Here is a 13,645-nt window from a genome sequence, read left to right on the forward strand (position 1 = left end):
CCATCAACAAAAGCATCAACCTGTGAAGGGGAATAAGCTAAGCTTTTGCACTCTGCAGCACTGCTCAGTGACACAGAGGAGAGAGAAAGTGAAGCAGATTCTTTAAAATTTATAACTGCACTATCTGATAAAGATCTACTAAAATTGAACCTTCTTTTGGGGGAGGAGAACTCTGTTAAAGTAATCCTGAAGGTTATTGGAAAGTGGTCAGAGAGGACAGGGTTGTGAGGAAATACTGTTATTTCTTCACATTCTATGCCGTATGTCAGCACAAGATCCAAAGTATGAAGATGAGAATGCGTGGGACTATTCACATTTTGAACAAAGCCAATAGTGTCTAAGATAGCATTAAAGGCTGCTCTTAAGCTATCGCCTTCAATGTCAGTATGGATGTTAAAATCTCCCACTATGATGACCCTGTCAGTATTTAATACCAAATCAGAAAGGAACTCTGAAAACTCATCTAAACATTCAGAGTAAGGACCTGGTGGACGATACAAAGTTACAAAAAGAAGAGGTTTTCTTGCCTTGAAATTTGGATCTGGGAAATTAAGGGTTAAATGTTCAAAAGAGTTGTAGGTATTAATTGTTTTGGGAGTAATCAGTAAGTCAGACTGGAAGATTGTTGCTACTCCTCCTCCTCGCCCAGAACTTCTGGGGATGTGAAAATTTAAATAGCTTGAAGGAGTTGCCTCATTTATGCTCACATAATCCTCTTGCTGCAGCCAGGTTTCTGTAAGGCAAAACAAGTCAATGTGATTATCACAAATCAAGTCATTAACTAGTAGACTTTTAGAGGAAAGCGATCTTATGTTAAACAGACCGCATTTAATTGTTTTAACTTTTTCCCCAATTGGAGTTATTTTGATTTTAATTAGATTATCATGATTTACTCCTTTGGGAATCTTTGCTAATTTATTAGATTTTGGTCGTGGGCAAGACACTGTCTGGATGGAGTAAAGAGTGGGTAACAGTAGAGAAGCTGCAGAGATGTGTGTTAAACTACAACTCTGCTTCCTGGTCTGCACCCTGGGTGGTCAGGGTGCAGACCACCTACCTTCCTACCTTTGCACACGATTTCCAGTGATGATTCTGCTTAGTGCGATGAACCTCAATGTCGGTCGTTTCCTGCGTCTGTAAGCCCTGATTAGACTATCGTTTGTCGTATCCACTTCCTAAAAGCCGACTCTGTCAAGTAAATTCACCAAAGGCTGCATTTTTCGCCTGACTCTCCGCAAACAACGAATTATCACAATGGTAACAAAACATAACTTACTGAATGTTACAGGCACCACCATGATGGTTTGCTTGTTTACTTCTAGAGAACAGCAGTACCGTAGATCGCCACTAGGAGGCGAGGAACTAGCGTGGTGTGTAAACAGTAGTAAGGAACCGAGGTTGGCACTGTTAACTGATCAAAGTTCTTTCCGAACTCGCTAGGATCGGTTTTCAGAGTGTAAATGTTGCTTATGACGGACCGACCAGATTTAGCCTAAAAACCAACATTTAAATGACACCTGGTGAGAAATAAATAGCCTCGTGAGACCATCCTGATCTCGCGAGCTTTCAAGGTTTCACCCGCAGATCAGTCTGGAGACTCTCCGTTAAAGAAAATTTGGAGCCGTTCACCAAACGAACGTCCAATCAGCGTTGGCTTTGAGGCGGGTCGAGGTGTGACGCAACGAGAAGCGCGACAGTTCAGTCTAAAGAACATGGCGGCTTCAGCCAATGAAACTAGCGTTAGCGTGGCTATCGAGCAAGTTTTATCGGAATGACAGAGTATTACTTTACTGAAAGAAGAGCAAAACACTGCTCTGGAGGCTTTTCTCAGAGGAAAAGATGTTTTTGCTCTTCTCCCGACTGGTTTCGGCAAGAGTAGCCTGGCTTGTGGTTGTGTTTTCGTCGTCGCTCTGTTAGTACGTCATATGCTTCGTTGATCTGATTGGTTTATTTGGCCCGTCTATCACCAACATAGGCCAATCAGCTAACCAGTATTTTCGCCCCTTCTCAAAATTACCTCTACGGAAGGTTTCCAGATGGATATGCGGAGCAAATCCATCTGGTGGAGTCAGGTTAAGAAATAAATCCCTGAGGACAAACTATATTTTCTTGAAGCTCCTGCTAATAAATATATGTACATTTTAATACATCTATGTGGTCTAAATTCACCATTTATATTTCTGTCTAGTGTTCACAGTGAATTGTTTGAGAAGTGGTTATATATCTCCTAGACAGCTGGAAATTCACATAACTTTCCCTTCTCCCCCATACAACTCAGCAACTAGCTCTGAGAACAGTATGAATCTGTATTTCCCATTTTTTTATGTTAGATATTGATGCAAATAATTAATTATTGTCTATTCTTATTGTCAGTTTTAGTTTAATCAACAAAACGGTTAAAATGTCACTGCCACCTTCCGTTTTACAGGGAAACTGCTGACTCCAGACAGGTCGACACGTTCCACAAATTATGTGGTGGGGTGACCAAAGGGGGTGGGCAGTGATTGGCTAATGTTGGCTATGGCCACCCCTGGCCACCCCCTAGCTCCACCAATGGGGCAGGGTTTATCATGCTTTGTATGTTCTCTATCTAAAATATATTTACACATTTGTTCAAATGAAACAAAGTACGTTTTTTAAAGTGTATTTTTTAAAGCATAGATTTTGTAAAGTATATTTTGGAGTCTGTGCACTGCTTATGATTTGTACCTTTATAGTATAAAGCTCCAACATATATGACGATGAACAGTGCAAAATGTAAGGGGGCCGAGTACACAGCCTTGTTTTCCTTTTAAATAGCTGCAACTTTCTTAAGCTCTCTTTGAACGTCTCAGGCTCTCAGCTACTTCTTTGAATACTTTCATACGTTTGGTTCATGGTTCAACAGGGTTTATTCAACTTCCATACTTTGAATTATAGAAGTTAGAAATGCAGCTGTAAGTAATGCTTTTAAAAGTTGTGCAACAGAAAAGCTCTCTTTGCTTTTCCCAATTGAACTCTGTGCAATACTTTGGTAATGACAGACCTCTCTGCAGGTCATCAGTTAAAAATAAATCGCCTAATATTGATTTGTACATAGCAACAGGAATGTTTTTTTAATACTGACCGATTACAGTTTTTTTCCTTGTACTCGATGACATTTCAAATGCCCAAAAGTCTATGTTTCCAATTCTTCCCTGCGTCTATATTCACTACATGCTGTTATTTTTTGGCAGTGTATTTCCAAGTCTTTGGGTTTGGTTTAAATGTGCAAACGACAGCACTAACATTACTAGCAGAAGCATTTTTAAACTAGTGATTGCATTTTTTATGTATAGATACTATAAAAATACCTTCTGCAGATATCAGCAGGTCCTGGGAATTCCCTGACTTGCTGAGAATAGGGTTGATGACACAATGCCATGAGAAGCAGAGGAGGAACCTCGTGTGAAGTTTCACTTGTGATGTCTAAAATTAGCAGCCAGGCTGATTCTTCGCAGATAAGAATAAATGTGGTGAGCCATAAAGGTTAGACATGCTTTCTACTTTTTTTTTGTAAAATTAGTGCTCAATTTCAGCTTTAAGGAACTCCGTACATAAGCTGTGATAGTGAAGAAAATCATACCAAAAAGCTAGCGTTACTTTTTATAAGGTATCTTCAACTGGGAATGGGACTTTTCAACGTTAAAAGGTGAATTGGTGTTAAATCTCGGTTAAAACGTGTCTGAAACATTTCCACCAATCCGGGACTCACCTGCAGTGTTGCTGTTTGTGCTTCTTTTAACCTATTGTGAAACAGACAAGGAAACAATAGTAAATGAACCGTCGCCAACTGCTAATCCAAAAAAGTTAAACAATCCAAAGGACTTTGTTTCTAGGTTTTAAGACGTTTCGCTTCTCGTTCAGGAAGCTTTTTTAATTCAAAATATCAGAAATAGCGTTGAGTTCGAGGGTTTATAGTGTGGACTAGAGACTGACATTTTTTCGGGAATCCCACAGGTCACGGGATTCCCTAGGGATGGGAGTCAGTATTAGTAACGATCACCTGATTGGGACGGTACAGAATTAAACATTAACGGGAACAGACGGGAGCGGGAGCAAACCAATAATAACTAAAAAAAACTAGGATCGATGCCAAAAAATAAAATAAAATAGAAAGAAACAAAATCCAGTACTGGCGCCGCCATTTTGTAGTTTTTTTCCTTGAAGCCTACACTATAATGCGCGTCAAAAAAACTACACAACACAAAAACCAACAGTGCTTCCGCTCTGAGTTTTTAAAAAAAGCTAAAAAAAAAACAAGAATGGGAGTGGAGCAGGAGCGGGAGTCTTTCTGAATGGGAGCGGGAGTAATTTCACCAGGAGTGGGACGGGACAGGATTTAGATTTCTACTCTGGCCCGGGATCAGGACGGGACACAATTTTTTTCTGTGGGAGTGGGACGGGACAGGAGTGAAAATCCAACCCCAGTGTCAGTCTTTAGTGTGGACCTAAAACAAAGCCTTGTTTTGGCTTAGAAAACATGCAAATTGAACCTGATGAACGGGTCCGCCCCTTTGGAATGGATGTCGTTTGGTTTCTTTGTTAGCCTGTAATACCCAAAACCTGTCTATGTCTCTAAAAGGGGGATCGTTAGAGGGAATTGTTGGTCTGGCTGTACAGGCGAGGTCTTCTGATCCCCTACATGGGGGTGGGGGTTGCGATGATAGCGGGAAGGAATCAACTCAACCGCTGCATTGCAGGTTTTTGAAAGCTGAAACCTGAGTCCACCCCCTCTATTTAAGCTGGTTTTCTTAACATAGATGGCTTCCTTCACGCCCCTCTCAAACCAACTATTTTCTTTGTCCAAAATGTGAACATTCTTGTCCTCAAAAGAATGTCCTTGTCCATCAGGTTTAGATGTACCGCAGAGTCTTGTCTAGAGGAGGTGGCTCTTCTGTGTTGGGCCATGCTTCTGTGGAGAGGTTGTTTGGTTTCTCCAATATAAAGATCAGAGCATTCCTCACTGCATTGAGCTGCAGACACCACTCTGCTCATATTTGGTCTGGGGGTTTGGTCTTTAGGATGCCTTAGTCTCTGTTTAAGGGTCTTGTTAGGTTTGAAATGTGCTGGGATTTTGTTTTTGGAGAAAATCCTCTTGAGTTTTTCAGAGACTCCAGTAACATAAGGGATGGATATGTTTTTGCGCTTAAACTTCTCACTGTCATGTTCTGTTGCGTGTCTTTTGGATTTCCTTGCTTAGTTGACAAACGCCCAGTTTGGGTATCAACAGGTTTGAAAAGCATGTTAAACTGCTAATGTTGTAAACAATGCATTCACATGAACATGCATACCCTCTGTGTGTACCCTCAAGAAAAAAAGGTATAAAAATGGGCCTTGGTGGCCTTTAAAAAAAACAACCAAAAAAAACATTGTTATCTCCTAAAAACAGGACCAAATCCCCAGGAGGACAAGGACGATGACAACACAGGGGTGGACCAATTGGTCCATTTCAATTTGCATGTTTTCTAAGCCATATCAAAGCTTTGTTGGGCTACTGTATAAACCCTCGAACTCAACGCTATTTCTGACATTTTTAATTGAAAAATATTCCTGGATGGGAAGCAAAACATCTTCAAACTTGGAAACAAAGTCCAGTGGATTGTGTTTTTTTAACTTTTTTGGAATCTTTTCCTTACTTTTATTTAGAGATGTATTGATCTGATGCCTGGATCAGCTATAAGCTTCAACATTGACTAATTAACTGGATCGGATATTAGTGAGAGAGATCCTATCCAGTGGACTTTAAATTTAACTGATATTTATTTTTTCGCTGCATATTTGTTAAAAATATGTGAATTTTTAACAATGGTTTTGTCAAAGCTAAAGCATTCAATCATGATATAGGGTTCATTCATTTAACAGTTGAATCGGATCAGTATCGTATATCGGCCGATACACTCAGACCAGGTATCAGTATTGAATTGAATCGGAACTAGTTGGATAAGTGAAAGTTTCTTAATAGGAGAAGGTTGGGGGCGGAGCTTACAGTTCGAACTAAACTGTTCTCTTTGCTCAGGGTTCAAAACTGCAGAATCCGCCAGGTCCAGCCGAGGTACACGCAAACTAAATGACCGCTTAAGCTTGACTGTGCAAACAGAATTTCCGCATTGCATACATTGGCTGTGTCCGAACATCCACCCTAACCCTTAAATCCCTCAATCACTACATAGTAGTGGACTTTATAGTGAACTCAGTTAACTGACTGTTCGGACGGATGGTCACTACTTTTCGTTCCTCATGGTCATGTGACTCCTCCTCCCCACACTGTACCTGTGCCATCTTTCTTATTTGTCGCTGCTGTTGCTACTCAACAGCTGGCCACTGTGACAACAAATTCAATTCAATTTACTTTATTTATGTAGCACCAATTCACTACACATCTCATCTCAAGACACTTTACAGTTCACCAGATCATCCAGTCAGAATGATTCAAAGTTTTCTATCTAAGGAAAACCAGTTGATTGCATCGACTAATTGACTCCAATGCAATCCCTCACACTAAGCATGCTTGTAGCGACAGTGGAGAGTAAAAACTCCCTTTTAACAGAAAGAAACCTCCAGCAGAATCAGGCTCAGTGTGAGCAGCCATCTGCTGAGGCCGACTGGAGTTCAAGGAGACAAAAGCAGAGATACAAAAGCAGCTGTAAAAGGCGTCCCCGTCCAGGAAACACACCGCCAGGCAGACGAGCTCCAAGCCAACTCAACCAAACAGGCCGATCTCGAACATCTATACACAAATGTGTTTATTGCAACAGCACAGCTGATATTTCTCTCCAGGATGGTGTCACAGCCAAACAGGAACAGATGAGGTGAAGCTACTACGAGAAAAAGCAGAGACAGCAGAACGTTAGAGATTGAACTAACAGATTCTGCAGAGTGGGAGAATAGAGATAGAATAAAGCAGAATGATGAAATAAGGATCCCTATGTCCTCCAGAAGTCTAAGTCTATAGCAGCATAACTATAATAATGCTTTGTGAGGACAGCCTAGCAAAGCATTCCTGGATATATCTTCTCTTCTAGTGACCATTGATGATCTCTACTTTTCAATGTGCATTATGGGAAATTTCGAGTCCACTACTTTTTCATCCACTAGATGTTCGGACACTCATCTAAAATGGCGTAACCACTATATAGTGCCCTATACAGTGATTAGGGCGGACTTCCGGAAACAGCCCTAAAAAAACTTGTTACTACGTGGACAGATCCGCGCCGAAACACATGGCAGGTGAACAGCAGCTCCTACTGGCGAGGAGCTGAACTGCAGATGGCTGTCTATCTTGGACGGCAGTAAGAGGCTTTAAAAAGGTTGTAAGCTGCTCTGATTTTGTACTTCCTCGTTTAGTCAGGTGTTGTCAGCTCGCAGTTTGTGTCAGACACGCCCCCCTTGGAGCTGCAAGAATGTGTCATGATCTTCTGTCATGAAACGAGGACAGATGGGTCCAGTATTCAAGGAGAGACAGTCAGTAGGAAAGTTGAAAAGGTTTTTTAACAAAAAAAAATTTAAGTGGAGCTGTGGCTCGCGGACACTGCAGGAGGGGGGCGGAGCACCGCCCAATCTCAGACATTCTGGTTTAACAGTCCAGTCCAAGAATGTCCCCAAGTGCTGCAGGCCCAGTGGACATGCTGGAAGCCGATTCTGGTCAGGGATCCTGAACAGACAGGGACAGGATCCAGATCAGACAGGAACAGAACAGCTGGCAGGATCCAGACTTCCAGGCATCATAGAGCTCCCAGGAGGTTCAGAGTCTGACTGGGACCAGAAGCATGACCAGGAGCAGAGAGGATCAGGTGCAGCTGAGCAGGCTCAGTGGAAGAGGGTAGCCGAGACAGGATGTGGAACCAGAACTTGATGCAGGACTTTAAACTGATCTCCTCACTGGAGCCGGCTTACTTGGATAAAAACTGAACCTCCCCACATATAGAGCCAAAAACCCAGAGGACTCCGCGGGGGAGGAACAGTGGACGATCAGGAGACGAGACGAACAAAAAAAACCTCTTTCCACTGGCTGCCAGGATCCAAAACATGAACCAAGGAATCAAAATAACAGACAGGCTAACAGAAAACAGTTAATGATCTGGCACTGAATGCTCAGGCTGAACTGAATATAACCAAGAGGAAACAGGTGAGAGGAATAAATTATAATTGAGGCAGGGAGGGAAAACGACAGGTGAAAGGAATGACTAATTAAGGGAGAGCAAACAGGCCAGATAATCAAGGTATAGTGGAGGATGTTCTTTTTCCTAGTGGATCATCAAAATAGGTGGTCTTCCTAATTGTTAATCATTCTGGTGATATGTTTACATGAGGCCGTCCTACGTGCTTGTCCCCATTTTCACTTAACGGTGGTGAGTCTGACAAAGGGAATTTAGATTTCATTGTACAATAATGTTTTTTTTCTTATGTTTTATGGACTTTTCATACTTAAAATAATTTTGTAATATGGGTTACTTCAAAGAGGGGGTCCTTTTGTACCTCGTTTGCCGCCTTATGTAAATTTTCTAACTCCAGATTGTGTATAAAATACACAGCTATGGTACAGTGAATAAAATCTATTTTAGAATCCGCTCTTACAGCGAGTACTTATTACTTATCTGCTCTTTTCTATTTTTGCATTGAAAAGTATTCCACCTCCTCTGGTGTTTGGTTACCATTTGATCTCATCGTCCTCAAACACCCAGCTGGCATCGACAACCTTAAACCTGGTCCCTCAGAGCTGAGGATTACATCAGCTCTATCTCTCCATGACTCTGCCCTTTGACCACACTTGGCAGATTTTCAATTAAAACAGAAAACTTTAGCTGCACGCCGTTCGCTGCAGGTACACCTGTACAACCTTTTTTGGGAGGGGTCGGTGTAATTCTAAAGCCGTCCTTGTCATTTTCTCTGTCGGCCATGTGAGCCTCCCTTTTTGGATTGATGATTTTTGCAGTGAGATTCAACGCATTGCTCTGATTAAACCCAACTCTTATCATGAAATGCATCAGAATTAATCTGAGGGCTGCAAATTAATTTCAAGAGAATTTATTTAGGTAAATAGAAAAAAAAGGAGATGTAGGATATAAAACATGTGCAGCTACAGAAATAAAACTCTGAAAAAAAACAGCTAAAAAAATAAAAACAATATGATAATGTATGAATTTCAGTAAATTCCATACTTACAGAATCCTCCTCATCATACATAACTCAATCCTTCAAATTGTTGCCTCATATCTGCGTGTGGCCCACGCTGAGCCATTCACAGGCCTGCTTTTTCAACTAAGAGGCGGGGCATCACTGAGCACTATAAATAATGCATGTAAAGATGTTTTTTTCTCACAACGTGGACAAACCCACTCCACAGTGGAGGAGAACTCGTAAATCAAACTTACCCGGCAGGCTCACCATGCTCCCGCTGCTGCTGCACACTCCTCTTCTGCTCATCTGGCTGCTCCTGCTCCTCCCTGCCTCAGGGGGAAGCCAGCCTGCAGCAGCCCAACAGGGCCCACCGACACCCCTGATCCTGGAGGCGGTGAAGAAGGGGATCCTCAGCAATCTGGGATTGGAGAGAGAACCAAGGCCTGCCATAAAAGCCTCCCAGAAGGAGCTGAAGAAGATGTTCAAACTCTACAGGGAGGAACTGAGCCAGATGAGAAAAAACTCCAGCCGGTCAAAGAGGGAGAGCAGCATATCCACTGTGCTCTTTCCAGGTATAGATGAGACGTTTGCTTGAACATTAAACATAACATATAAACTTTACAAAGGTCTGGAGGGCTGGGGGGGGGGTTGTTGTTTGAGCTAAATTAGGAAAAAAAAGTAGATGATTAAAAGGCTGAAGAACTGCCATGTCATGCAACGTAAAATCTGATTGTTTAAAATGAATGTTTAGAGCATTTAATGCAGATTTGTGAAGAAATGGAAAGCAGCAAACAGACGCATTCCTCTGAGCTTTTAGAAATCACGGGCGTGAAAGGCACACCTGGAATACTATGTTACCCTTTGACACATTTCCAATCAGGTCACGAGGACTTTCTAAAACTTTTTTTTTCTTCTCGGAAATGTGACTGGATGTCTTCTCCTTTTATGGATTAATTTTCCTGTTGTTCTTGTTTACAGTGGAGCCTGTACAGGTGAGACGGAGGGGCGATGAGCGACGCATTCTTTGGTACCGCGCCGTTTTCCAAAAGGTCCGAAAAATTCACCCTGAACTGAATTTGGATCGAGCTCTGGTGAGAGTGTCCAAGCAAGGCGCTGGAAGATATGTGAGTGTGAAAATCAACGGGTTGAAGCCAACAAACTCTGCTAAGTGGCCCCATCAAGACTCAGGGGCCCGAAGCCATGTCTCCACCACCCAGGATGTGACCTTAGACATCACCCCTGAGGCAAAGAGGAACTGGACTGATGACAAACCACTGGTTGTAGACGTACGCATGGAAACAGTAAAGTCCGACTTAAACCCAGTTATCACTTTGGAAGTGGACCAGAAGGAGTCTATCGCTGCTCGCAGCGTGAGGCATCGCCGCTCCAACAAGGAAGATAACTGTGATGAGCAAGGGCTGTGCTGCCGGAAGTCTGTGACGGTGTCCTTTAAAGACATCGGCTGGACAGACTGGGTGGTGGCACCAGCTGAGTACACAATGCATTTCTGCGACGGCACCTGTCCGCACAACTACAAGCCGGCCAGCATGCACACGCAGGTGAAGTCCCGCCTCCACCTGATCACCAAGGGGGGGATGCCGCGGCCCTGCTGCGTGCCGGCGGCCTACGAGCCCATGGTGCTGATGCACTACGACAGCCGGGGGAAGCTGAAGCTGACGGCCTTCCATGACTTCATCGTCACCAAATGTCACTGCGCCTGATGGCGGGAAAACATCAAAAGGACTTTATTGATCCATCCATCATGGCATTTAATCAAACACTACGAGAAAATCTTATTTCCTATAAACGTGGTTTTCATTACTTTATGTTATTACTTGACGAAATAAAAGAGCATTTATTCACTACATATGAAACAAAGCTTAGTTTAACTAAAAAAAAAGTAAAAAATATGGGTATTTATTTACTGTTTATTTATTGTTTGTAGTATTTTATCACTGTTGTGCTGTTACCCTATTTTCTATTGATTTAATTGCACTGAAATGTTTTATTTTATGCGACTTTTATGTTCTTAGCGTTGTCTTACACATTTCTGATATAAAAAAAAATAAATCTTTTTTTATATTAAAAACTGAAGTCTTTTGTCAAGTTGTATGGAGTAAATATTGCTCCACTATTTTTGCAAAAAAAAATGAATGTTTTGTAAATGGAAATAAGAAAGTTATTAATTAAAAAAAGGTTTTGAAAGTAACTTTTTTTGTTTGTTTTCTTCTTTTCAGATTTCATTTTTATGTTTTATATCTCTACAGATTGTATATTTTCAAATTTAAGTTTTATTTTTTCAAATTTCTCAAATTGAACTTCACAAAGTGCACTATTTTCAATTTTTTTCCCTACAGATCACAAACTCTATATATTCCTCTGCAGCAGAGGTGTCAAGTAACGAAGTACAAATACTTTGTTACTGTACTTAAGTACACCTTTTTAGATATCTATACTTTACTCCATTACTTATTATTCTTCCTACTTCTGACTTCTACTCATTACATTTTCACACAAGTATCTGTACTTTCTATTCCTTACATTTTTAAAACAAACGTTACTCGTTACTCTTGGCTTCGGTTTAATGTTTCTAAATATTTATTTCCCGTCATGTGCTCCATCCAATGCAGATCATTGGCTCCGTCCATATCTAGTGAAAACTAGTGTGATTGGATGAGTCATAGAACGCAAACACTCATTGGTTAGCTAAAGGAAATCATCAGCAGCAAGCAGGTGTTCTTCAAACTGCTAACGTGAATTGTCTATGCCATGCTACAATGTGGGATTCAGAAAAAGATGCTGAAATGTCTGAAAGGTCGGACACAGGCGAGAGCGTATCGGGAGACGGAGACCAACAAGACCTCCCTCATTATGGCCCTATCTCCAAGAATTTTTAGAAATAGTCGTAAAATTGAGCTTTAAATCATATAGTGGAATCTGGCTGTTTTTTTTTAAGGTTACTTCATACTTTTTTACTTTAAATACTTTTTGGAGCACATACTTTTTCACTTTTACTTGAGTAAAGAGGTCAAGTTGATACCTCAACTTTTACCAGAGTGTTTTTAAACTGCAGTATCTCTACTTCTACTTTAGTAACAAATGTGTGAACTTTTGACACCACTGCTCTGCAGAGAGGAGCAAAGACACTTCTCTATTGGTCTGGATGGAAGTTAGCAGCATAGCTCACAAGCAAGAGCTTGTATTGGGCTTTAAGGGAAGAGAAACAGCAATTTGAAAAGAATAAAATCCTTAATACTCACTACGGAAAAGAGAAATTTGAAAAAAATTTAATAAAATAAGAATATAAAATCTTTTTTGGAGGTGCTTCGCTGGTGCAGTGGTTAGTGCACATGAACCATGTATGGAGGCTTTAGTCCTTGACGCGGGCGGCCTGGGTTCGGATCCGTCCTGTGGTCCTTTCCTGCACGTCTCACCCCGTTCCTGTCAGCCTACTGTTGAAAAAATGAGCCACTAGAGGTGTATTTATTTATTTCGAACAGACAGTAAAAACAATCAAGAAAGAGAAAAATATTTTTTTGAATGAAACACACTTAAGAATGAAAATATAAAACAAATTATTTTGCCCATCTGACATGCAAATTTTATTTTTTCAGTTCGAAAAGGAGCAGGTAGAAGATACATCTTATAATGTCCTGACCCTTTCCTGCTTGTCAATTTATCATCAATTAACTGTCAAAACATCAAAAAAACAAAAAAAAAAAACACTTGTTTCCATTCCACATGATGTTTAGCCATGTACAATTATTTTAAGTACTATTTATGTCATCAATTACATTATAGACTATTAAACAGTCATCTTATATAGCGTATTTTGAAATGAGCTCGGTTTTAATCAGTTTTTTAAATTGGTTTACATTTATAATTTTTTTTAAACTCGTCATTCAATCCATTCCAGACATTTACTTCCTGGTTGTTCTAAAGTGTTGTTTTTTAAAGTATCCTTCACCTCTTAGATCATTTCGGACCTTAAACATAAATTGTGAAGTTCTAAATATTACCAGGTCCCAGAATTTCAGTATATTGGATTTGATGTAAAAACTCAAAAAAAAAAAAAAAAAAAAAATATATATATATATATATATATATATATATATATATATATATATATATATATTAATAGCTGGAGATAGGCACCAGCACCCCTCGCGACCCCAATGGGACAAGCATGTCAGATAATGGATGGATGGATATATATATATAGATAATCTTCAAAACAAAATGGAAATAATTCCAAAAGAATAAAATATTAAACAATAAAAAATGAAAAAAATTATTAAGAAAGTTTTTTTTATTAAGAAAATTTTTTGATTAAGAAGATTTTCAAAGTGTAATTTTTAGCGTGCATTTTTTATTCAAATTTCCATTCTTTGCTTGCTACAATAATTGAACAACATTCACTCCATAATCGATTAATTCTCCTTGTAAATTAATTTAACCCCCCCCCAACAATTTCATGATTTTTTGAGAAAATATAATAAACCTTTCC

General features: G+C 40.3%; 1 protein-coding gene across 1 annotated transcript; it reads left to right on the forward strand.

Annotated features, from left to right (window-relative positions):
• The first annotated feature begins 9,345 nt into the window (after nucleotides 1-9,345).
• Nucleotides 9,346-11,294, forward strand: LOC119782522 (growth/differentiation factor 15). Its single transcript, XM_038283519.1, has 2 exons — nucleotides 9,346-9,710; nucleotides 10,117-11,294. Exons 1-2 carry the CDS (start codon nucleotides 9,407-9,409, stop codon nucleotides 10,857-10,859), a joined length of 1,047 nt encoding a protein of 348 aa, XP_038139447.1. The 5' UTR covers nucleotides 9,346-9,406; the 3' UTR covers nucleotides 10,860-11,294.
• Nucleotides 11,295-13,645: the final 2,351 nt, after the last annotated feature.

This window comes from Cyprinodon tularosa, unplaced genomic scaffold, assembly GCF_016077235.1.
Source record: "Cyprinodon tularosa strain WSP-4 unplaced genomic scaffold, ASM1607723v1 ctg195, whole genome shotgun sequence".
Classification (NCBI taxonomy): Eukaryota; Metazoa; Chordata; class Actinopteri; order Cyprinodontiformes; family Cyprinodontidae; genus Cyprinodon; species Cyprinodon tularosa.